The sequence below is a fragment of the Uranotaenia lowii genome, chromosome 2 (genome assembly GCF_029784155.1).
Source record: "Uranotaenia lowii strain MFRU-FL chromosome 2, ASM2978415v1, whole genome shotgun sequence".
NCBI lineage: Eukaryota > Metazoa > Arthropoda > Insecta > Diptera > Culicidae > Uranotaenia > Uranotaenia lowii.
Window position 1 is genome coordinate 31937175 of NC_073692.1, and position 25923 is coordinate 31963097.

The window sequence follows — 25923 nt, forward strand, 5'->3', positions numbered from 1 at the left end:
CGGCTTCGCGGTCCCTTGTGTTAGTATATGTCATGCGCTCGAAATTAAACGCCACTCATTAAACGCTGAAAAATGCAATAATTTTAATCGAAACCAATTCAAACAAAAACATCTTATGTCAGAATGCACATTAAATCTAAGTTACATACTTACACAATTCAGAAAAAATAATAATTGTTCAATTTGGGACGATTACCACCTGAAGAGTACCATTTCTCATTTTGTTAATTTTGAATTAAAAATACTGTTAAAAAATAATACCTTTTCAGCAATAAATGACCCTTTCCTGGATTACAGCAAGCAAGATCTAATTAGATGAAACAAATCAATGAAATGTTTCTTCAATTGTGGATTGTTTCATTGGCTTCTCGTTGAGGAAAACCAGCGATTTTTTTCCGACGAGCATGAGCAACAAAAGTTTTTTTTTAAGTTTCTATGTCGGGTGAGCATGTTTTAGATTGCTATAAGAACAATGATGATAAAGAAAATTTACTAATGCTAATAGATAATGCGATAGCAAACAAACTATATTACCCATCTGCACGAAGACTGTGATTAGAATGCAATATCTGGTATTCTATTATTGCGATTCTACATAAAAATGTCCTTCTTACCCGACATCCCCTGATAAACTATTCTATGTTTCGTAAAACCTTACTATGTAGAATTGAGTAAAAAACAAAAAACAAACAAAAGTACAAACAAAATACTTACTATGGCAAATGATAAAAAAAAATTATAAACTTGATATAATCCGAAATAAATCGACAAAAATAACTTCAGGATTAATTTTTATTTATAGTAATACTGTCAAAAATTAGGCAACTATCAGTTTCTGGTTCATTGCATGTCCAACAAGTGGAGCAACATGAACTGATCCTGGATTGGCAGCAACATACTTGGCAGCAACGACTGGAGCACCATGAGCAACATAGTTGTTGTATCCATGTCCATAACCATATCCGGCCCATGGAAGTCCCCATGGATTGACCTTGGCAACATTGGCTTGAACAACTGTGGCCTTTGGACCATACCATCCGTTTCCGTTGATCCAGGCATTGTCATAGACGGAGTTCACTGCTGGCCAGGATCCGTGAACTGAGGAATAAGGATACGAAACCAGACCCTTGTTGTTCCAGTTGTTCCATTCATTCCATTCATTGTTCCATCCGTTGTTCCAGGAGTTCCATCCCAAGGAGTTGACCGGCCACGAGTTCTCCACGTATCCGGCTTGAGCGGCAACGGCCAAGGAAGCAACCAGGAATGCGATGAATGCCTGTTTCGATAGAATGAAATTTTGTGAACCACTTCCACCTGAAATTAGTTAAAGAAAACTTACCTTCATTGTGATATGGTTGGTTGAGCTTTAGAGCAACTGTTTGCTTTGAAGTACTGCTGACTTAGTATGAGGTTTGCTACTGTTTGCTTGACTTTTTATATTCTGTTTATCGCTTTGGAGAAACAATCAATACGAAAGGAACATCCATTCACTGTTATTTGACTTATAAATTCACTGAACTGTTTATTTTTATTTTTTACAGATAGAACGTTCTCACAAGGATTTAAATTCAAAAACACATTTGAAAAAGTGAAAGTGATTGAAAACACATTCAACATTCGATTCACTTTTTGAACGTTGGCCTTTTTGAAATGATTGTTGAGGATATAAAAAGGTAGACTGCAGAAGAACTCATCATACTCAGTCAGCAGTACTTTGAAGCTAACAGTTGCTCCTTAGCCCAATCATCTGCAGAAATGAAGGTGAGTTTTTCAGAGCGTTTTGTTTGTCTTGAAAACGCTTATTTTGTTTTTCAAATAGGTATTCATCGCATTCCTGGTAGCCAGCTTAGCTGTTGCTGCTCAAGCCGGATATGTCCAGAACGCATGGCCAGTCAACTCCTTGGGATGGAACTCCTGGAACAACGGATGGAACAATGGATGGAATGAATGGAACAACTGGAACACCAAAGGTCTGGTTTCGTATCCTTATTCTTCCGTTCATGGATCCTGGCCAGCAGTGAACTCCGTCTATGACAACGCCTGGATCAACGGAAACGGATGGTATGGAGCGAAGCCAACCGTTGTTCAGGCCAACGTAGCCAAGGTTAATCCGTTGGGCCTTCCATGGGCCGGATATGGTTATGGACATGGATACAACAACTATGTTGCTCATGGTGCTCCAGTCGTTGCTGCCAAGTATGTTGCTGCCAATCCAGGATCAGTTCATGTTGCCCCTCTAGTTGGACATGCCGTGAATCAGAAGCTGATTGTTGCGTAAACCATTGGAAAAGTACTGTGGAATAAAGTGGTTGATTTTCACTTAATTTTGACTCTTTTTAATGGATGACAGAACGAAACTCGAAACATGTCAATTTGAATCAAATAGGATTTTGATATTTTTTAAACTTGTTTATGCTTAATAATATCTCAGGGTGGTGTGTTATGATAGCTTATAATATTTCAAATGGATTTAAATGTTATCGCATGTTCCACAATACATTATTAAATTTCACATTGAAACAAAATTTTGCAATGTAGATATAAGATATTTTGCAGAAAAGTTCAATAATATCAATTTCCACGTTTCATATGTGGCCTGGCTTCGACCAGACCGAACTGAACGCCATTCGAAAAATTTAAAACAGCAGATTTTGAAACTCACGTGATCCGAATGCCAAACCGAACAAACGAAAATAATCCAATGGAATGTATTGGTTGGATTACAAACTACTGATTTTGATTGATAAGTTTCACAAACTTCGTATGCAGTTGAAAATATTTGCATATTAGATTTAAGTGACTCGAAAAAATGCTGATGGCGTTCAGTTCGGTCTGGTCGAATCGCGACCATGTATGTTAACACTAGAAGGACCGGCAAATTGAATATACCTATTCGGACCGTGACCAATCAAAATGACTGATAAAGGGGAAATATTTTATATCATAATATTTTTAACTTTTTCCGTATGATTTTTTTTTGTTTTTATTATTCATTCGATAACATTTTTGTTATAAAATGGAAATATTTTTTCACCATGGGTGCACGGAATCACCTCATTTTCGCATAGCTGACGAATGCGTGTATGTCACAAAATGAATATTTCTAATAATTATCAGAAAATCAAAACACGTTATCAATCTAATTATAAAATTATGTTAGATGGCTATGGGTTTTGACCATGGGTGCACGGTTTCACTTCAATTTTGTTTTAGTAGATATTTTCTAGCATCCATCGCTCTGAAATTGTTTAACACTTTGCCTATGAATTATACCGGATATTGTAGGTTTTGAAGCATATTTTTTCTATAAGTAGAGCAACTTACCGTGCGTGCACGTCTTCACCGCCATTCATCCAAAATCCATTTTGTTTGCATGCTAAAGGTATAGAATAAAGACTTTTATAGATTCAAATGGAAATTTGTGTTATATACATGGTTTTACACTATGGGTGCACAGATTCACCGCGTTTTAATCAAATATTAAACTTTTTGCAATTTTTAAAAAGCATTTTTACAAATCTTAACTAAGACAAAGTCGAAACCATGTCTTTCATGTTGAGACATAATGATTTAAATAACGATTTTTATTTTAAGCTCCGTTTCTTCATTCCTGGAAAAAAATGTCAATTATATCTTAAAATAACAAATTTATTTATTTATAATTAAAAAAAACAGGTTTTTGCAATCGTATATTTATTTGATAAGGTCTGATCAACATCAAAGAAATAGGAAAACGGTTACCATGGACCGAGTGAATTTTAGGAATTATATGCATCAAGTTATGCCGTGCGACGGAAAACAGTAAAAATAAAAATAATGAATCAACGTTGTCAAATGTACACATTGATTTGTTTTTCCTTAAAAGTTTTTCGATTGACCAATATTGCATTTCATATACCTATTATATCTAGCTCAAAAATGTTTTTTGTTCTGAATCAAGTTGAAAACTATTTATTTCTATATAATTTACAACGGCGAATTTACAGCCATTCCGTGCACCCATGTTGAAATATCTTAGCGCCGATTTGGTCTACCAGATAGGCTGGCGCGAGTCTGGTCTTGGTATGCCAGGCGTATTGGGTTCGATTCCCGGTATTGGCAAGAAAACTTTTGGTTCATACCCCATAAGTTGCCGACAAGTAAGATGTGTTTCCTCTTATAATAAGAATGTTCGATAAGAATGTTCAATAAGAATGGTCAATCAGTTGGCAGCTAGCCAGGTATATGCACGGGTGCCGGAATGCCTGTAAGTGGTGGATGGAGGATAACCAACATATAAAAAATATTCCGTGCACTCATGTTGACATATCATTCAAATTATCTAGTTTCATAGCTGATGTCTTCAAATTTGAATAAATGAGTACACAATTCAGAATTATTTTACTCATTCTAGTTTAGTATAAAACATATTTATCACCTAAAACTACTCGATTACTCGAATGGACGTGTAATCAATCTAACATAACTTTTACAAATCTTGATGAAATTACGCCAAATTTTGACAGAAAGTTCGATTATAGTTGAGCAACAAAACAGAACAAAAAAATTGGGAGTCAAGTGCTTGAAGCGCCACACAGCGGTCAAATCCGAAAACTTTTTCTATAAATATTCATGACTTCGCAACGAAAATCACTGATTTCATAACGAATGATACACTTCTGCCCACCATAAATCAACTAGGGCTCATTGTCTTGAATGTAGATTGCAAATGAAACCAAAAACAAGCGAAAAAAACAATCTTGTTGAGTTATAGGGTTGTGAATTTTACTAGTCATTTGGACTGGTCACGGTCCGAGTATCCATGGCGAAATTTTTCTCGCTTATTAAAAGAGCTAATGAAATTTAAAAAAAAACAGTTTTGTAGAGATTCAAAATTCATGAAAAGTCGTATTTTTTGCGAACTTTTAAAGTAAAGTATTTAAAAGCTATTCAACAAACAAATTTGCCAACCAGTCATTTTGACTGGTGTACTCTTTCTAGTGTTAAATGCCCTGTTTCCCTCGTTAAATAAATGTATAAAAAAAAAATAAATGCCCTGTTGACATTTTCGAATCAATTACATATACTTATGATAAGGATAGGTCAAACAAATCTGCTTGATAGATTTCAATAACTGGAGCTATCGATTTAATATGAATTTAAACACAAAATAAAAGATAACTTATGAAAAAGATATTCGGCATAAAATTAAGTACTGAGAGATTTCCCAAGTAACAATTTTAGCTTTATTATGGTCAGCAAAATATCGTTTGGACTATCGCATTAGTCTTCATAAAAAGCTAAAGCGCATTCTGTAACATCACCTGGACTCTAATAAAGCCAAAATCAGGCTATTTGGCCCTACCCTAGAAACGTCATCAAGACATATAATTGTTGGTCATCAATATTGGTCACCAAAGCTTTTAAAAAGCTATTATAAAACATGTTAGAAATTTTTGTTTTTTTTCGGTTCTGTCAGTTCTCGGAGTTTTTTTTTTATTTTTTCCAGCAACCATAATGGTTGATGAATGATGATTGCATTATTCAGATATGATCTGGTAAAATTAATAGCTAAAAAAACCAATGTTTTAACCATATATTGAGCTTCTTTTCTACTGCCAGTCAAGATTTTAGGTAAAATGTATATGAAATAGTATCTTAAAATAAATGCGCCTCGTTAAATCTGATGGTCAATCATGATGGAATTGATGGAAAAAGGCCTGAAAAAATATTTTCCAATGCTTGCATTGTGAATCCATCAACATGGCGTCATTTTGTGCCCTTCGATTTTGCAACCAACATGGCGTGAGTCAATTCATAGTTTTATTATGGTTTAATGATGACCCCAAAAAAAGCTACGATTTGACGTTTCTCTCGCAAGCCAACCAATTACACGCTAAGGTTGAGTTCCTCATTTCTGAGTTGTTAATCATTAGTACAGTAAATGAGGACAGACTTTTTGAATGAAAAGGGATTGGTTTTGAATGACCCGTGGAATAAATCATGAGTTGAAGTCAAATTTCGTTGTCTGACGCCATCTTGAAATCCAAGATGGCGGCTTCCGCTGAACTTTAAAATGGTGTAAATGACTTGAAATCGCATGAAACCCCAACAAAATGGGTATCGGGTGAAAGGGCTAAACGAGTAGAAGTTGAATTTATCTTCAGATGCCATCTTGAAATCCAAGATGGCGGCATCCGCTCAACTTTTAATGCTTAATGCTGACAAAAAGTCGCATTAACCCATTCGAGACGGCGACTTTTTTCGAGCGCGTCCCCCAGGAGCCAAAAATTTTTATTCTTTTATTCGATCAATTTTTATCTGAAAAACATGAATGCAATGAAATTTTCAAAATTTAATCGTAAATTTACGAAAAATGTCCTTTGCACACCGTATGTGCAGTCCGCTCCTCGAAATAAAATTATTTCGAGTAGCCGCATTGCACACACGGTGTGCAATGGGCAGAAAAATGAAAATCCACCATTTAAAACATGTTCAACCTTCGTTTCAATTTTTGTTTGGTTATAAAAGTTAAAAATATAATGCAAAGAATATTATGTAATGTGGTTTGAGTCAACAATTAGTGTTTTTAAAACTTTTTCCAATAAAAATGTGTTTACTCTTGTGATTTATGACGATAGTTTCTACTTTGTCGGTTTCTACCCAATTTTTTCTCCTGTGAATTTTTTTTCTATCCGAGAACTATTTAAGTAGTCTAACTATTAAACTCCGGTTAACTTATTCTTGTATTAATTTAGAACTGTATTTCATAAAAAATATGCAATGAAAAATTTAGTGTTCATCACATAATCTTCCGTATATTTTTCTGAATAGCACCTTGGAATAAGAGTGATTTGTCCAACATTTTATGAAGGCACATCGAACAGAGCGTTAAAATTTTTAAAAATTTAATACAATATAAAACTAGAATTTCCTAGAAATTCATAAATTGATTGTTTAAATACACTTCATGAAAAAAAAATTAAATTCAATGATGATGATATTATAAGCAAATACTTACAGAGTTTATTCCATTTGTTTTTTTTTTTTTTAAATAAATTGTAAGAAGTAACCAATAATTTAAATTTTATTTGATCATTCGATAGCTACCGTAAATAATATTTTCAACTATAAGATAGAGATTTCAAGAACATCTTAGTGAATGTAGAATCTACTAAAACTCCCCGCCAAAGGCTGAAGAACCCAATAGCACACTCTAAATCTTGAGAATTTAAAAATAAGACTTTACAATACGGAATTCACACAAACGCTATACACCAGGTCCAGGATGCATATCAATTTCAGTTATTCTCTCCATACCATAACCTAAACAATCAATAACGCAAACTTCCACAACAACAGCACAAATAGCCTGCAAATGCCCTATTGTCTGTATCGACAATAGTCTGTACGAAACGAAAATCTGTCTGCGCTGCCTAATTTTATGTCATTTTCATCCCCAGATATTTTGAAAACATTTTCATTCACAGTGAAACCATTGTCAAATTATGTTTACCTATGCTTTACAGATTCTATTGGTTCAAGAACCAATAAAATTGGTCCACTAGTTTCATCAAAATCATGAAAAAGTTAAAACAACTTCCATTGCACACACGGTGTGCAATCGGTCTTATAGCCTCGGAAAGTCATTGCACACACGGTGTGCAATCCGTCTCGAGTGGGTTAAACCACCACTATACGGGTATTGGGTGAAAGGGCTAAACTAGAAGTCGATTTTTTTTCTTTCCGACGCCATCTTGAAATCCAAGATGGCAGCTTCCACTGAATTTAAAAATATTGTTAATCAATGAAAATCGCTTGAACACAACTTTTTTCACGTAATACTACATTAAAACTACTATTTTAAGACAATTTAGATAATTTTAAATCACTTTTATTATTTTTTCATTATGTTTCTAATGCATTTAGCACTTTTCTTGTTTTGTTTATAGTTTTTGATTTTTTTGCCATTTATGTAATTCTATTATTCGTTGATGATAAGTTTTAATCGCCGATAAATTTATTAATTTAATATGTTCATTGACACGTGCGGCGAGATGAAACGCTAGGTAGAAGAATTTGTAAAGGCATGAAGAATAGGCGTATAACTTTCGGTGCGGTAAGAAAGATGCGACGCTTACAGTAGTCAGAACTTTATTAAAAAACTCCTCTCTAGGTTTACTTGGCAGAAGGCCGAATATTGAATAATTGCCGAAGTACAATACAATGGTCTATTGTTAAACAAAAGGTTTTGATGATTGCCGAACGACGATGTGGTTTGATGATTGGTGATGACGGAATGTAGTTAGGGTGGCTACATATACTCCCCCTCAAGACGCAGGTACGAGGTCATTTGTAGCGATCAGGAACAATAACTCGTCGTCCAGACCTTGTTACCTGCGTTGATGCTGATGATTTAGATGAGCTCGAACTAATATCGCTGTCAGTCGTTAAGTATGCCGGTTTCAAGCGATCAACAGATACTTTTACTGGTTTTCCTTTTATTTCGATGGTGAAAAACTTGTTGTCTCGGTCGATAACTTTGTACGGGCCGTCATAAGGTTTAGATAAAGACGGTCGAATTGAATCGTTCCGAACGAAAACACTTTTGCAGGAGCTTAGATCCTGGTGGAAGAAAACTTTGCGGTTGCCATGCCATGCCGTCTCGTGTGGCCGCAAATTGTTCATGGATTCGCGAAGGCTTTTCGCGAAATCGGTTTCCACTTTGTCGTAACTGCTTTCTGTGAAAAATTCAGAAGGAATCCTAAGTGTAGAGCCGTAAACCATTTCTGCGGGAGAACATCGGATGTCCTCTTTGAATGTTGTCCGTAATCCAAGAAGTATCATAGGAAGCTGTTCAGTCCAACGTTCGTGGTTGTGGCAGAGCATGGCGGCTTTAAGTGTCCGGTGCCATCGCTCGACAATTCCGTTGGATTGGGGATGATATGAAGTGGTGCGAAGGTGGGTAATTCCTAGTTTTCTCATAAGTTCCGAAAAAAGATTAGATTCAAACTGCCTGCCTTTGTCAGATGTTATGTAAGAGGGGATTCCAAATCGAGAAATCCATCCGTTGATCAAAGCGTTAGCGACGGTCGGGGCAGTTATATCTGGAAGCGGCAAAGCTTCTGGCCATCTGGTGAATCTATCTATGATCGTCAGGCAGTACCTTTGGCCGTTACTGGGAGGAAACGGACCGACGATGTCGATGTTAATGTGATCGAAACGAGTTTCAGGCAATTGATAACGAGCTAGTGGTGCAAATGTGTGTCGGTTCACCTTAACCCGTTGACATTCGATACAGTTCCTTGCGAACGCTATACTGTCCTTTCGTATACTTGGCCATACGAATCGTTGAGTCACTAGTTTTGCCGTTGCACGTGTCCCAGGATGTGAAAGGTTGTGTGTTGCTCTTAGAACCTGTTCACGAAAAGGTTTAGTGACAAACGGCCTGGCTCGGCCTGTTGAACAGTCACACATTAATTGTTTGGTACTGCCTAGAACGGGAAAAGTTTTAAATGATAATGACGAATCGGTTTTACCTCTTATGAACTGTTGAAGCTCTTCATCGATGATTTGACTGTCGGCTAGTTCGTCGAAATTTACGGCCTTCGCGACGTCAACAACGGATATTCGGGACAGAAGATCGGCTGTTACGTTTTTACTACCGATGATGTGCCGAATGTCTGTCGTAATCTGTCCAATGAAATCAAGCTGGCGCGCTTGTCGATGTGAAGCTTTGTCAAGTTCTTGTCGGAATGCGAAAGTTATCGGTTTATGGTCTGTGTAAATGTGACATTTACGCCCTTCTAGCATGTATTTGAAGTGACGGACAGAGAGGTAAATTGCAGTTAATTCTCGATCGTATGTGCTGTAACGCTGTTGGGATTGGTCAAATTTTTTCGAGAAAAATCCTAGAGGCTGACTAAGGCCGTTAACTATTTGGTGCAGAACTGCACCTGCTGCTAAATCAGATGCGTCAACCCAAAGGGACAACTCCGCTGATTTTGAAGGATGAGCAAGTAATGTTACTTGCGAAAGCTGTTGTTTACAGTGGTCAAAAGCTTGCCTGCTTTCATCCCCCCATTCTAGTTTTGAATTATCGTTACGCTTGTTGCCAGCAATCATCGAAAGCAGTGGAGCTTGCGATTTAATTGCATGTGGGATGAATCTTCGATAGAAATTTATCATCGCAAGAAAACTTTTGAGCTCTTTGACTGTGTGCGGCAATTGAAACTTTTGGAGAGCTTCTACACGTTCGGGCAAAGGTCGAATTCCTTCGGGGGAAACTAAGTGACCGAGAAAAATTATTTCGGTACGACCGAATTCGCATTTCGCTACGTTGATCGTTAGCTTATGTTGCTCAAGTCGTAAGAACAATTCGCGTAAGTGTTGGTGGTGTTCGGCAGGCGATGATGAAGCAATTCGCGATTTCGAAGCTAATTTTTGACAGCTCGTGTGTGTGCAAGAAAATGTAAACAAACGGGTGGAAATACTAGCTTCTAATTAATAATTATTTTCTTTGATTTGGTTAGGATTTTCAGAAAATGACGGATACAGATTTGGAGTAGAAGGTTCAGAGATTATTATGAGCTATAGGAGAAAATGTGTATGTACCGTGAAGCATCGCAAATCGACATCAAAAAAGGTCAATTTTTTACTACTCCAAAAACTATTCTGAGTATTTCACATATTTTTGAATGAAAACTCGAGCCAAATGCACATTTTCAATTGCAGTTTGTTAAAAGAGTAGTCAATTAACGTTCCTTTAAAATTTGGGAAAGACCCAACAATTGGTAAGGTAGAATTTTTTATTCGAAAAAACCTAAATTTTTGCTATTTTCTATTAGGTTTCCTTCTGCAGCTGCATACAATCAGGCGTAATAATTTAAAAGCTGGAAAGCGGATTTTTATATTTGATGGCTGTTGACAAGAAAAAAAATTATATCCTTGGATTACTACACAATTCAAGTTTACTTAAAGGCTTTTCAATTGCCATCGTTCAAGGGTTATAAAATGTTTTGTATTTTTATCGGACCTCATGATCTTATTTTTTTTGGAAAATTTTATTGAAAATTATATTTATACAACCACTAGCCGTAGAAAATTTTAAATTAAAACTTAACATTTTATACTGTCTTACGCTGAAACTATTTAAATTTTTATATAACGTATATATTAAATGTAACAACTAAACCAAATCCAATAGTTATAGTTTAAAGTAACAACGGGAAAATCGTTCTTTTATATAGACCAACGAGAATCGCATAAAATTTAATATGAAGATATGATAAAAAATATAGATTATTGGCAAAAATTTAAACTTAAGAAAATGGATGAAAAGATTGATTCACATAGGGGCCGTTCAGATACCACATGGACAGAAAAATGAGATTTTTGACCCCCTCCTCCCCCTCCGTGGACATTTGGCAAACCCCTGCCTCCCTCCCCGTTTGTCCACGTGGACAGATTTGAAATTGTTTTTTTTTGTAATCTAATTTGTAATAATTATAATTATTATTAATTTCAAAATTATCATATTTATAGCTTGCTTTCAAGTGGCTACTTGTTGCTTAAATTTGAACTGGAAAGCTTTGCAATTTTAAGATTTTGATAAAAACATCTTAATATTTATTCACCTTTAGAAAATGTTTTGAAAGTAAGTATGTCCACGTGGACACTACCCAAACCCCTTCCCCCCTCTCCGTGGACATTTTCATACCCCCTCCTCCCCCCGTTGTCCAGGTGGTATCTGAACGGCCCCAGTTTTCTCTGACCGACTGACTTTTTTTAAAATGGAACTATCAGATAGAATTTACTCTCCTACCAGGCTAATTTATTTAAATTTACTTTAAAACAAACTCCAATTTTTCAAAGGAGTGTTTTTTTTTTCAAAATCATTCGGATTTATGAAAACTTAACTCAAAGCAATGTAAAGTTGTCTATAATTTATCGTTCACCCAGAATGTTGCTCACGCTACATCGTACTACTCCAGATGGCAGCAGCGCAGCTTCGAAAGAGCGGATGAACAAGTCATCTATGTAAGGGAACACGAAGTCGAGACCGCGAACTACCTCATGTATCAGACGTTGGAAGGTTTGGGCAGCATTACGTAATCCGAAAGTCATAAAACCGAATTCAAATAATCCGAATGGAGTAGTTATAGCTGTTTTAGGGATATCGTCGGGGTGTATGGGTACTTGATGGAAAGCTTTTTGTAAATCGACCTTAGAAAATATTGTTTTACCTTGAAGATTTGATGTGAAATCTTGCAGATACGGCAACGGGTATCTATCAGGAACTGTCTGAGCGTTCAGTGCACGATAATCCCCACAGGGTCGCCAAGATCCATCAGCTTTTTTCACCATGTGAAGCGGACTCGACCAGTTGCTGTTGGATGGGCGGCAAATTCCGAGTTTCATTAATGACTCAAACTCGGCTCGGGCTGCTGCTAATTTGTCGGGAGGCAATCGTCTGGGACGAGCGAATACAGGTTGACCAGTAGTTTCAATTCGGTGTACGGTTGTTGATGTGCTAACGGTTCCTGGAGGTGCTACTTGAGTTATAGAAGGGAATTCCTCGAGTAACACAGCGTAAGGTGAATTTGCACAGAATGATTTGAGAGAGAATTCCTTAGTTTTTGTAAGAAATCCTCGCGATTCGAGACTTGTTGCATTATCGATGAGTTGGTTACGTTTTAAATCGATGAGTAGATCGTAATGACGAAGAAAATCCGCTCCAATGATTCCTGATGTAACTTCGGCAATTAAAAAGGTCCATAAAAACTCACGGCGAAGTCCTAAGTTGACCTTGAGGAGCACTTCACCGTAAACATTGATGGGTGTTCCGTTGGCAGCGAACAATTTAACAGGTGTTGGTTTTAACTTAGCTGATCGGAAATCTCTCGGAACGACGGACACATCGGCACCTGTGTCGATCAGAAAATTCATGTTGGTAGTAGAATCCGAAATTTGAAGCCGAAAGATTACAGATGGGTCGGTTAGTTCGCTCGTAACCGACACAGTATCAGCCAAGTTGTTTCATTGACGGGACGAAGTCGATGATGTGGTGAGGTGGAAGTTACAAGGTTTTCGGCACGTTCGGGCCTCGCGCCCGAAAGTTCGATGATACCAGCATGGACCGTCAACGGTTGGTGTTTCACGAGATGAGTAGTCGTATCTACTACGGGAGCGGGATCGGTTCCTAGCAGAAAAAGCTCTATCAAATCGCTTTGTAAGCTGTGCAATTTCTATTTGCAAAGCCTCGATGCCAGAAGTTGTTGATGGTTCGGCTTGTGTAGATCTCGGGTTCGGCGTTTCGATGGAGGTTATGGTTCGAAGGTTCATCGATTCGACGATTGCATCCGCAATGCGATTTTTTTCGCTCGCATTTCCTTGTGATGCGATAACGGCGGCTTGGGCGTGCGGTGGTAGTCTAGCGGCCCATAAATCCAACAAAATAGTTTCGCATAACGCAGCACCAGCGACTCTACGCATCTCATTGAATAAGTGGCTGGGTTTCATGTCACCGAGTGGCATGTCGGACAAAACTTTTTGCAGACGTTTTTGCTGGCTATCTGCAAAATGTGCTATTAACCTCGCTTTTATATAGGGATATTTGTCGGACGAGGGTGTGGCATCTATGATGGAACGCAGTTCGTTCAGTTTCTCGGGCGGTACCTGGGCCATGACGATGTGGTATTTCTTCGTGTCATGTCCGATACCCGTCGCAGCGAACCAGAACTCGAGGGACATGAAATACGACTCGATGTTACTATCTGTCATATTCGGCGGATTCAAGCGCGGGAATGAAACAGCATCCATTCTATATTCTTGGCTCACTACACTCGCGCCTTCGTCACCGACATGCATGCCCGTTGGTTGTTTCGTTTCATCGGTAGACATGATTAGTTTGATTCGTCGAAATGATTCACAGTTTTGTGAATCTTTGCATGAAAAATATGTTCAAAACTGTAACTTATCGGGGTCACCAATATAACTTTCGGTGCGGTAAGAAAGATGCGACGCTTACAGTAGTCAGAACTTTATTAAAAAACTCCTCTCTAGGTTTACTTGGCAGAAGGCCGAATATTGAATAATTGCCGAAGTACAATACAATGGTCTATTGTTAAACAAAAGGTTTTGATGATTGCCGAACGACGATGTGGTTTGATGATTGGTGATGACGGAATGTAGTTAGGGTGGCTACAGGCGGATAGGCAAGCATCAGATGAGCTTCGTAGGATAAAGTTTGGATAGGTGTTGCCTGACTGTGTATTGACAGTACACAATCCAACTGGCCTGCTGTGTTTAGGAATGTGTTGATCAAAAGTCGATCACGCTTCCTATACAGAGTAGTCTGTTGTACGGCAAAGGCGTACCACCACACTTTCATGCTTTCCAATAAAAAATGCCCTAGACTTACAGTTTCAACACCTATCCAAACTTTATCCTACGAAGCTCATCTGATGCTTGCCTATCCGCCTATTCTTCATGCCTTTACAAATTCTTCTACCTAGCGTTTCATCTCGCCGCACGTGTCAATGAACATATTAAATTAATTCTATTATTCCTATCATGCTATTATGTTTAAATTGTATTCTTATTCTAGCGAAAACTATAAGGTTATGTTGTTTCTGTTTACCGTCTGATTTAGGCACATGTGCCAAATTCGATGTTGCCAAAATCGAATGTTGCCAAAAACGAATGGGGTCTGTATTGTGGTGGTTTTTGTGGAATTTTCAGTCACTTACAGATTTTCAGAGAAACGCGAAAAGAGATATTTGATTTCTATCATTTAGCCTTAGCACCCAATACAATATATTTGGTAGTTTCATGCTATTTTCATTCATTTACAGTATATTTAAGTTCAGCTGAAGCCACCATCTTGGATTTCAAGATAGCGACAGAATGCAAAAATAAACTTTTCATAGCTTATCCCAATTGACAAACACCCATATTTTGGAGGTTTCATGCGATATTCAATGATTTAGAGCATTTTTAAAGTTTATAGAAAGCTGCCATCTTGGATTTCAAGATAGCGTAAGATAGCAATAATCGACTTCTACTCGTTAAGCCCTTCCACCCACTACCACCTGGGTTTCATGTCATTTTAAGTCATTTACTACATTTTAAAGTTTAGCGGAAGCCACCATCTTGGATTTCAAGATGGCGTCAGATAGCGAAATTCAACTTCTACCGGTTGATTTCTTTCAACTTATACCCCTATAATATAGGTTTTATGCGATTTTCAGTCATTTACAGTATTTTCAAGTTGAGTGGTAGCCGCCATCTTGGATTTAAGATGGCGACGGGCAACGAAATTTACTTCTACTCGTTTATTACTTTCACCTAATAACCATATTGTGAAGGTTTCACGATATTTTCAGTAATTTACAGCTTTGAAAATAAAAGCGGAAGCCGCCATCTTGAATTAATGATGGCGTCAAGCAACAATTTTTTTCCTACTATTTGGGCCCTTTCACTCAATACTCATATAGTAAAGATATTCATACCACTTTCGGTGATTTCAAGTTTTCAAAGATGTATTTTTTTAAATTTTAACTCAAAACCAACACGCATAACTTACCAAAAATGTGTAAAAATGGGAGTTCCAATTCAAATATGTGCTATCTAATCTGAGCGTGTCCTGTTTTGACATCTTGATCGAGAACTGTCACTAAGTTTTATGGCGGTTTAATAATCATGCACTGAGTGCTATTATAGAACATGCAAAAGAAAGCTTGGAGCAAACTTCTAGGTTTGTGTTTTATTATAGTTTAAAAAAAGCATTCACAACTCTTTCAAAATAACTAAAACAGCATGTTTAGTAAAAGTTTTATTAGCGTTTTCAAAACCATCTAAAAACATATGGTAGAAAAAAAATTATAAGCATTCTGCATGACCATAATAAAACCGCCATAAAACGAGCTGCACAAAAAAATGACATAATTAAACCATAATAAAACTTCCTAATGCTAGTTGGCATAATCTGTGTTACTTGGGTTGCCCTGTGTGTAATTGATTCTTGATATTAATTTGTTGAAGATGTAGTTACAGAAGGGTAGTTACAGGTGCGTTAAGAAAAATGAATTCGTGTGAAGCTGCACACTCTCTCTAAAATTTTGACAAGCTGCCATTCTTTTCTCGGTTGATATTTTTTCATGAAATTTTTATACAACTTAGTTCAACTTTCCAACTTATGCTCTACCAAACTTGAAGTCTTTACAATGACTGAAAACAAATATACAGCTTTTACCGTTAAAATGGGAAATTTGGCATTGCTACACTAAATTCTCTGTAACTTTGACAATTTTCATTGAAAAATCTGGAAAATTTGGTCCAAAGATGTAGAAATGTATGATCACAGACAAATAGATTTGACACTTCGAAGAAAATTTTTCGCAAAACTGCTTGCATTGCCATCTGGTGTCGACATTGCCTATTATGACAAAATGCAGCCGTGAACCGGTTATGAAAATGTGAAACCATCATGATACCCATGAAATCAAAGTTTTAATACAAGATTGTAAACAAACAGACAATTCTGGATTATTGGTGAAATCATGCATAGTAAGTTCAATTGAGGAAGCGCTTTTTATCTACTTGTTAATACCTAAAATACTTATGATGCTCGGAAGTGTTGGAAGCCACCAATAAGTGATCCAGGAAATTGTTATACTCTGGTGAACAAATTTCTGTCAAACCTGTCATCTATCTTATAAATGATTTGATTAAATGATATTCCGGTTAGTACTTTACAGTGAGTGACTGTCAGTTGATAAAAAATATTCCTAATGCAGACTTTTCCCTGGAAGCAATTTGGGTACCAGTTTTTTTCTGGTAGGAACTTTTTTATTGATCGTGTTTTTATTGGTTCAACATTCGATTTTGGGCAGTAGCTTTATCAACAGAATCAGTTATTTAAAAGTCTTGTTTATTCATGTGCTTTGAAGCAAATAAACAGCTTTACAGAATATTATTGGATTGTAGTTTACAACAACAAAAATTTATTTGTATCTAGTTTATAAGGATATAAAAAACCGATTTTTTTTTATTATAGTCCTTATTTTTCGGCACGGTGTATCGGCATCGATTTCTCCGGATTTCTGAACAAAATGAACACGCGCTTGTTGAGGAATCAAAGGGAACACTGCAGCAGCAACTATCTGGTACCACCTTTTCTCATTTGAATGGTACATGGACACTGGAAGTAGAGTTTCTTCGGGTTTTTTTTTGGGAATTTGAAACTAATTAACTTGACGGATTTTATTAGATACGACGTATTTTGCTTACTTTCAAGTTTGATGTGTTTAAGGCTCCATGGGAATATTAAAATCAAACTGCTACTATGATGGGAAAGTTTTAATATTAGGACTAGTGCACCCTGGTGGCGACATTGCCTAGTTTCGAGAAATCTCGAACCGGTTTGCGAAAACCGGAAAAAGAGTGTCCCGTCTGTTTGTCTGAGGTATGATCTAGTACCTGGTCAAGTTTCATCAAAATCAATTAACGCGATCAAAAATGCCACCGGGTAGAAAATAGACGGATGTTTGTATGCAAAGCATCGTAATCAATGTTTATTGGTTTTTCTTTCAAAAATTCGAAATTTATCTCAAAGAATTATGTAAATTGATTGAAAATTCATTTGTGCTTTGTTTTGGAATAGAGATAATTTCAACAGAGTTTCAGAAATGACCTGCTATATCTACTGATAAACAGATTTGATATACATTTAAAATGTTCACTACTGCTACCTTCGTAATTTTTAAGAAGAGAGATATAAGTCTAGAGAATCAAAAGCTGTTATTGGTTATTTTTTTGTGAAAACAACTGCAAAATTTTCTAAACATAGAATAACACTAAGGCCGTACTTCGTTTTGAAATAAGCACAGCTAGATTTTGTAAGACGTCCCATTTCTTTACTAACTTGTATTTTCATCTCAATTGCATCTTAAGTGAAATCAGTAGTCTTAAGTTTTAAAGTGCTGAAATTAGGAACAATTGATTTTCAAGAAGTAACGCTTGCACGTGCAATAACTATTTTGAAAAGGATCTCCAAACTACAACGATTATTTTTCTTTAATGTTCTTAAAATAAATCAAATTTGAGGACTATTTAAAAGGTTGAAATTGAACGGAAAGAACAAATACTTCTAATTTAAAAAGAAGGGTTAAAAAAAAGTTTGGAGTAATTTATTAACACGTGGTTTGGATAGCGAATCAAGAGTCGATTCGAAAGTTACCGTAGATTAAATACAAATAAATGTCATTCGTTAATTTTTATTGCTATAATACTGTCTACAATTTAGGCAACAATCAGTTTCTGGTTGACGGCATGTCCAATAAGTGGAGCAACATGCAATGATCCTGGATTGGCAGCAACATACTTGGCAGCAACGACTGAAGCACCATGAGCAACATAGTTGTTGTATCCATGTCCATAACCATATCCGGCCCATGGAAGTCCCCATGGATTGACCTTGGCAACGTTGGCCTGAACAACGGTTGGTTTCGCTCCATACCATCCATTTCCGTTGATCCAGGCATTGTCATACACGGAGCTCACTGCTGGCCAGGATCCATGAACGGATGAGTAAGGATACGAAACCAGACCCTTGGTGTTCCAGTTGTTCCACTCATTCCATCCATTGTTCCATCCGTTGTTCCAGGAGTTCCATCCCAAGGAGTTGACCGGCCACGAGTTCTCGACATATCCGGCTTTGGCAGCAACGGCCAAAGTAGCAACTAGGAATGCGACGAATGCCTTGAAGAAAAATTGTTATTAATGAACCAGCATATTTGAACAAATTCGATAAAATTTACCTTCATTGTTTTGGTTGATTGAATTTGGGAGCAACTGTTTGCCTGAAAGTGCTTACGACTTCGAATGTGCCAAACAACTCGGGTTATGCCTTTTTATATCCTGACAAAATGTTAGCAAAAACAAAAAATCAAAAAAGGAAAGTCGGTTTCCAATCACTTCCTTGTTTTGAAGGTTCATCGGTTGACTCCTTTGAGCTTATCGAAATGCGTTCTACTAGAGCAAAATATACCCAAAAGTTTTTTTTGTGGCTTTCAGATTGATATAAATTCATACGATTTTATTTCACATCAAACATTCTCAATTCACATCTTTCTCAGTAAACAATTGCTCTGCTGTTTAAGAACTTTAAGCTATGAAGGTATACAGAGAGCTTTTAATAAATCGAAATAGATTTCCGTTTTCTCAAATAATTGTTGAAACATTTTTTGTAGGTCATTATCGCACTGTTGTCCTTAACCGTTGCTGCTCAAGCCGGATATGTTCAGCCAGCCTGGGACTCCGTTAACAGCCTGGCATGGAACTCATGGAATGGAGTGAATGCCGGGAACAACAAATGGAACGGCTGGAACAATTGGAACACCAAGGGTCTGGTGTCTTATCCTTATTACTCAGTTCATGGATCCTGGCCAGCAACAGTGAGCTCCGTCTATGACAACGCATGGATCAACGGAAACGGATGGTATGGAGCGAAACCCACCGTTGTTCAGGCCAACGTTGCCAAGGTTAATCCATGGGGACTTCCATGGGCCGGATATGGTTATGGACATGGATACAACAACTATGTAGCTCATGGTGCTCCAGTCGTTGCTGCCAAGTATGTTGCTGCCAATCCAGGATCAGTTCATGTTGCACCTTTGGTAGGACATGCCGTCAACCAGAAACTGATTGTTGCCTAAATTGTAGACAGCAATAAAAAATAGCGAAGGGTATTTATTTGTGTTTTATTTACGGTTATCTTTGAATCGATTCATGGTCCCCTTTTTAATACATGTGAAAACTGAAAATTTAAGTTCTAACCGTTGAATTTCTACTCTTTATTTGTCCCCAAATTTGATTTATTTTTAAAACAGTTAAAAAAATGATCGTAGTATGAAGATTCTTTTCAAAATAGCTATTGCAAAAATACGACTACTTATCCCAGCGTTCCTACTTCAAAATAAATGGTTCCCAATAAAAACACTTTAAAACTTAGGGTTACTGACTCCATTTCAGATGCAATTGAGATAAAAATTCAAAATGGTATAGCAATGGGACGCCTTAAATACAAAATTTGTCTGTGCTTAATGTGCCTGTGCCTGGACTTTGCCCGGATTCATTCACTTTATTTGGAAAAACAAACAAAATAAAAAAAAACAAACTGTTATTTATTTTATTTATGCCTTCAAAACTAAATTTTTTGAGCAAGTTTTATAAAAATAATCATGAAAGGTATCGATAAGTTTTGATGTAATTTTTTTCAATTTTTTTTATTTATGTTGAGTAATTTTTGGGTTTTGACAAAATTTGCCCGGAAATTGCTCGGATTTTTAATCGCCAATTTTGAAATCAAAGCCCGGATTTGTCCGGACCGGATATGTGCTGAAAGAAATCTGGCAACCTTAAGCTATACACGCTGCTATAAAAATCGGCAAACAAATCAGTTGCCCCTTGATATTTTTTGACTTTCGTTATAAAAGCGTTACAGACGATGGGATACAGAATGTCAAAGAATCTTGTTTACAGATTAAAAGCTGCGTTACGAAGATCATGTATTTTGGTTCAAAAAATGGCTTATTCAGCATTGAATGAGCTGCGTTAATATCGAGCACATGACGGATTCTCACGAATAAAATTATAAAAAATATACATTTTACCGTGATTATTCTAAGCTTCGTAGTTCGAATGCAGTGTTTCTTGATTCTTATCAATATTCTGAAGTGAAAAGACAAGAACTCAAATTGAAGGCCAAAGGACATTAAATTCATCGCATGTTGTCATCATTTTCTTTATGAAATCTTACAATTGAAATTCGAATCTCCGTACTTTATTTACTACCACAGATTTAGGCAACAATCAGTTTCTGGTTAACGGCATGTCCTACCAGAGGAGCAACATGAACTGATCCTGGATTGGCAGCAACATACTTGGCAGCAACGACTGGAGCACCATGAGCAACATAGTTGTTGTATCCATGTCCATAACCATGTCCGGCCCATGGAAGACCCCATGGGTTGACCTTGGCAACATTGGCCTGAACGACGGTTGGCTTTGCTCCATACCATCCGTTTCCGTTAACCCAAGCGTTGCCATAGACGGAGCTCACTGCTGGCCAAGATCCATGAACCGAAGAGTAAGGATACGACACCAGACCCTTGTTATTCCAGTTGTTCCACTCATTCCATCCATTGCTCCATCCGTTGTTCCAGGAGTTCCATCCCAAGGAATTGACCGGCCATGCGTTCTGGACATATCCGGCTTGAGCAGCAACAGCTAAGCTGGCTACCAGAAATGTGATGAATACCTTTTTGAAAAAAAAAAATTTTATGAACACAAATAAAATGCTGGGAAAAACTTACCTTCATTTTTGTGGAAAATTTTGCTAAGGAGTAAGAGTTTGCTTCAAAGTACTGCTGACTGAGAATGATGAGTTCTTCTGCAATCCACCTTTTTATATCCACAAAAATTATTTCGAAAAGGCCAATATTCCAAAAGTGAATCGAATGTTGAATGTGTTTTCAATCACTTTCACTTTTTTAAATTGGTTTTTAAGTTAAAATCCATGCGAGAACGTTCTGTCCGTAAAAACATAGAAATTAACGGTTCAGTGAATTTATAAGTCAAATAACAGTGAATGGAAGCTCCTTTCAGATTGATTGTTCCTCCAAAGCGATGAGCAAGGATATATAAATTCAATCATACAGTAGCAAAGCTCATACTAAGTCGGCAGTACTTCAAAGCAAACAGTTGCTCCAGAGCTCAGTCAACCATAACACAATGAAGGTATGTTTTGCTGAACTGATTTCAGGTCGAATTGGTTGACAAAATGTTATTCTATTGAAACAGGCATTCATCGCATTCCTGGTTGCTTCCTTGGCCGTTGCCGCTCAAGCCGGATACGTGGAGAACTCGTGGCCGGTCAACTCCTTGGGATGGAACTCCTGGAACAACGGATGGAACAATGGATGGAATGAATGGAACAACTGGAACAACAAGGGTCTGGTGTCTTACCCTTATTCCTCAGTTCATGGATCTTGGCCAGTAGTTAGCTCCGTCTATGACAACGCTTGGGTTAACGGAAACGGATGGTATGGAGCAAAGCCAACCGTCGTTCAGGCCAATGTTGCAAAGGTCAATCCATGGGGACTTCCATGGGCCGGATATGGTTATGGACAAGGATACAACAACTATGTTGCTCATGGTGCTCCAGTCGTTGCTGCCAAGTATGTTGCTGCCAATCCAGGATCAGTTCATGTTGCTCCACTGGTGGGACATGCCGTCAACCAGAAACTGATTGTTGCCTAACAAGCTGAAATTTTTTGACTGAATAAAATATTTAAAATTGATCAATAACGAGCTATTTCTTTTTCATCTGGACATTTATCGTTCATTGTTCAAGGTACTTACTTCAAGATGATTTACGTCAATGGAATCCATCTTAATCAAAGTTGTAATCGATCAGCTGAAATCGTATACCATTCACAACTGCTCACGTGCAGTTGATTGGATGCCGCTAGAAAATAAAATGCAGACAGCATCATTCCAGGCATTCCTGTTCGATCACTCTTTATCATGGAATAATCTAGTCAAAAGTTCACATTGTCATCCCCGTTAGTTCGGAAATCCAACTAACTGAGCCATTTATGCTAATACTAGACCCGGTGATTTAGTTATTCCCTTTTCTGGTTCTCAGTTGGATTTGTTGCTGATGAAATTTTTGCCGGCATTTGAGCCATCCCATAGTACCTAATACGACTGCTGGTCGCTTAGCCTGGATCATGTTATCTTTACTATGGGGATACTATATGACGATGTCTGGATTCATTAATTCGATCCGAACCTATAGTGTAATTAATTCCAGGTCACACTACCGATCCCAGAAATGTGGAACAGACATCTTCTTAGAGCGTTGGAGTTTTTGCACGATCGTCTCTCTATATAAGTATCCGATTGATCATCAGCTGAAGTTTCAGTTCGACTTTGACTTCCGCGTACTCGATTGTCAAAGATGAAGGTGATCTGTTTTTTTTTTTCAAGAGAAGTGTAATTTTAAGACAATACAATTTTGTTCATTTTTACAGTGTGTAACAATTTTGTTCAGTGTTGCCCTCATCTTGGCCTGTGGCGAGGGTGCCGTCATTCCTTGGGTCATACCGGGTGGAGTTCCAGTAGCTATTGCAGCCCCAGAAGGTTTAGCCATTCCAGGGGCAACCGTGGTCCAATCGAATCCTCCGCCGATTCCAGTTGCCGTCGTAATTCCTGCCCCTGCACCACCTCCAGCGATTACAGTAGATAACAGTTCTGGAACACCGGTGATTCTAGCTCCAGCTGCTCCACCAGTGGTTTTGCTCCCGGCTCCACCAGCTGTAGTGGCTCCTGCTCCTCCAGCTCCAGTGGCCACTTCCGTTTCGGCTACACGTGGAGCTGTCCACGTGGCACCACTTCCCGGTCATTCTGTTTCGCAGCAACAGCTCAATCTGGCTCCGGCTCCCGGAACTTAGGATCTAAACCTAGTCATTTGGACGTCATTGACAATTCAGCCATTCCTCCAGCTATATTTTATAACTGTCATTATGTGAGAAAAAACATCAGTATGAAAACCTCTACCACTACAAGCAAATGAACCAATTATGGATTCGACTTAAAACAGTGAGTTGAGATGTTTTTCGGATGACAACTTCCAATATGTTCTTCAGCAAAATTGATAGGCTTTGAAGCGACAGAGTGATATTTTTCGGATTATTAGTTCATCGATGAAAGGAAACGTGTTTTAAATGCAAATCAGGATTTTATTCGGAAGCAATGTTCATTAGTTTAGGCGACAATCAGTTTCTGGGCATGTCCAACAAGTGGAGCAACATGCACTGATCCTGGATTGGCAGCAACATACTTGGCAGCAACTACTGGAGCACCGTGAGCAACATAGTTGTTGTATCCATTTCCATAACCATATCCGGCCCATGGAAGTCCCCATGGATTGACCTTAGCAACGTTGGCCTGAACGACGGTTGGCTTTGCTCCGTACCATCCGTTTCCGTTAACCCAAGCGTTATCATAGACGGAGTTCACTGCTGGCCAGGATCCGTGAACTGAGGAATAAGGATACGATACCAAGCCCTTGGTGTTCCAGTTGTTCCATTCATTCCATCCATTGTTCCATCCGTTGTTCCAGGAGTTCCATCCCAAGGAGTTGACTGGCCATGCGTTCTGGACATATCCAGCTTGAGCAGCAACAGCTAGGCTGGCTACCAGAAAAGTGATGAAAACCTGTTTGAAAAACAAAATTAGCCCCATCAATTCAAACAAAATGTGCGAAAAAACTTACCTTCATATTGTTGTGGATGAATGAGCTAAGGAGCAACTGTTTGCCTCAAAGTACTGTTGACTGAGTATGATGCGTTGTTTGGCAATCACCCTTTTTATATCCTCAAAAAACGATTCAAAACTGAATCGAACTTTTGATGTGTTTTCAATTACTTTCACTTTTAAACACTGACTTTGTACCTACCTACAGCAAAGAAGAGTAAATGATTGATTTTAAAGTCTATCGGTCCAAGTACGTTCTATCCGTAAAAAACAAAAATTAACGGTTCAGTGGATTTTCAAGTTAAAAAAGTCCAGAGGTGAACCAGCCTGTGGCTGAAAACCTCTTAAATAAAGTTAAAAAAAAGTCAAAAAAGTGATTCTGAGCACCTTTCATTGGTATTATTACTCAAAAGCGATGAGCAAGGATATAAATAGTCAAGCAGCGAGTAGCAAACATCATAACAAGTCAGCAGAACTTCAAAGCAAACAGTTGCTCCCGAGCTCAACCAACCATAAAACAATGAAGGTAAGTTTCGTTAACTTTTTTTTACAGGTCGAATTGGTTGACAGAATTTCATTCTTTAAAAATAGGCATTCGTCGCATTCCTCGTTGCTACTTTGGCAGTTGCCACTCAAGCCGGATATGTCGAGAACTCGTGGCCAGTCAACTCCCTGGGATGGAACTCCTGGAACAACGGATGGAACAATGGATGGAATGAATGGAACAACTGGAACAACAAGGGTCTGGTTTCGTATCCTTATTCTTCCGTTCATGGATCCTGGCCAGCAGTGAGCTCCGTCTACGACAACGCTTGGATCAACGAAAACGGATGGTATGGAGCAAAACCAACCGTTGTTCAGGCCAACGTAGCAAAGGTCAACCCGTGGGGACTTCCATGGGCCGGATATGGTTATGGACATGGATACAACAATTATGTTGCTCATGGTACTCCAGTCGTTGCTGCCAAGTATGTTGCTGCCAATCCAGGATCAGTTCATGTTGCTCCACTTGTTGGACATGCCGTCAACCAGAAGCTGATTGTCGCCTAAACTAATGAATATTGCTTCCGAATAAAATCCTAATCCAAATTTTAAACACGTTTCTTTTCTTCGATTGACTTATTGTTAATCCGAATAATTAGTGCATTCTTTTGCTAAATTTTTGTTGGCACTTTTGCATCAGTTGCAAATGCTAAATGATGTTTCACCACACACAGAAAATTTATAGAATGGAACAAAACAGAATTGCCTTTTTTTTATTCCGGCTGCTTGAAAAAACTTTTCATGCAACATACAGTGAGCGAAATAAAAATTGCACCACTATGTGTTTTGCTTGTTAAAATATTAATGATTGAAAATTACGAAAATTTTCTTCCACAGTTTGTTCAGATTTGCTTAACGGATAAATCAAGCATAAATTTACTTTTTTGGACGTAGCAATTGGCGTTGAAGGCCACAAATGTGAAAAAGGGGTGCGAAATAAGAATAGCACCACTTGAGTTTTTTAACAAAAACAAGATTATTTTAAAAAACTTACTGTGTAAAAGTGAATAATAATGCTTCTACGAATTATTTGAATAGATAACTGCATTTTTAGGAGTTTTCCATAATTTCAAATGT

General features: G+C 37.7%; 7 protein-coding genes across 7 annotated transcripts; 4 read left to right on the plus strand and 3 right to left on the minus strand.

The window, feature by feature from the left end:
• The first annotated feature begins 1715 nt into the window (after nucleotides 1-1715).
• On the plus strand, nucleotides 1716-2278 carry LOC129741229 (uncharacterized). The gene is made up of 2 exons (XM_055732942.1): nucleotides 1716-1761; nucleotides 1820-2278. Exons 1-2 carry the CDS (start codon nucleotides 1756-1758, stop codon nucleotides 2276-2278), a joined length of 465 nt encoding a protein of 154 aa, XP_055588917.1. The 5' UTR covers nucleotides 1716-1755.
• A 10739-nt stretch (nucleotides 2279-13017) lies between these two features.
• Nucleotides 13018-13881, minus strand: LOC129741230 (uncharacterized). The gene has a single exon (XM_055732943.1). It carries the CDS (start codon nucleotides 13879-13881, stop codon nucleotides 13018-13020), a length of 864 nt encoding a protein of 287 aa, XP_055588918.1.
• Nucleotides 13882-18282: 4401 nt separating this feature from the next.
• LOC129741232 (uncharacterized) lies at nucleotides 18283-18850 on the minus strand. The gene is made up of 2 exons (XM_055732944.1): nucleotides 18801-18850; nucleotides 18283-18741 (listed from the first exon to the last, which is right to left on the minus strand). The coding sequence occupies exons 1-2, from the start codon at nucleotides 18804-18806 to the stop codon at nucleotides 18283-18285; spliced, it is 465 nt and encodes a 154-aa protein (XP_055588919.1). The 5' UTR covers nucleotides 18807-18850.
• A 2880-nt stretch (nucleotides 18851-21730) lies between these two features.
• LOC129746011 (uncharacterized) lies at nucleotides 21731-22302 on the plus strand. The gene is made up of 2 exons (XM_055739428.1): nucleotides 21731-21780; nucleotides 21844-22302. Exons 1-2 carry the CDS (start codon nucleotides 21775-21777, stop codon nucleotides 22300-22302), a joined length of 465 nt encoding a protein of 154 aa, XP_055595403.1. The 5' UTR covers nucleotides 21731-21774.
• Nucleotides 22303-22874: 572 nt separating this feature from the next.
• Nucleotides 22875-23644, plus strand: LOC129746017 (adult cuticle protein 1-like). The gene is made up of 2 exons (XM_055739435.1): nucleotides 22875-23011; nucleotides 23079-23644. The coding sequence occupies exons 1-2, from the start codon at nucleotides 23006-23008 to the stop codon at nucleotides 23496-23498; spliced, it is 426 nt and encodes a 141-aa protein (XP_055595410.1). The 5' UTR covers nucleotides 22875-23005; the 3' UTR covers nucleotides 23499-23644.
• A 136-nt stretch (nucleotides 23645-23780) lies between these two features.
• On the minus strand, nucleotides 23781-24384 carry LOC129746013 (uncharacterized). The gene is made up of 2 exons (XM_055739431.1): nucleotides 24323-24384; nucleotides 23781-24264 (listed from the first exon to the last, which is right to left on the minus strand). Exons 1-2 carry the CDS (start codon nucleotides 24326-24328, stop codon nucleotides 23812-23814), a joined length of 459 nt encoding a protein of 152 aa, XP_055595406.1. The 5' UTR covers nucleotides 24329-24384; the 3' UTR covers nucleotides 23781-23811.
• On the plus strand, nucleotides 24104-25369 carry LOC129746009 (uncharacterized). Its single transcript, XM_055739426.1, has 2 exons — nucleotides 24104-24829; nucleotides 24895-25369. The coding sequence occupies exons 1-2, from the start codon at nucleotides 24719-24721 to the stop codon at nucleotides 25351-25353; spliced, it is 570 nt and encodes a 189-aa protein (XP_055595401.1). The 5' UTR covers nucleotides 24104-24718; the 3' UTR covers nucleotides 25354-25369.
• The last annotated feature ends 554 nt before the right edge of the window (nucleotides 25370-25923 follow it).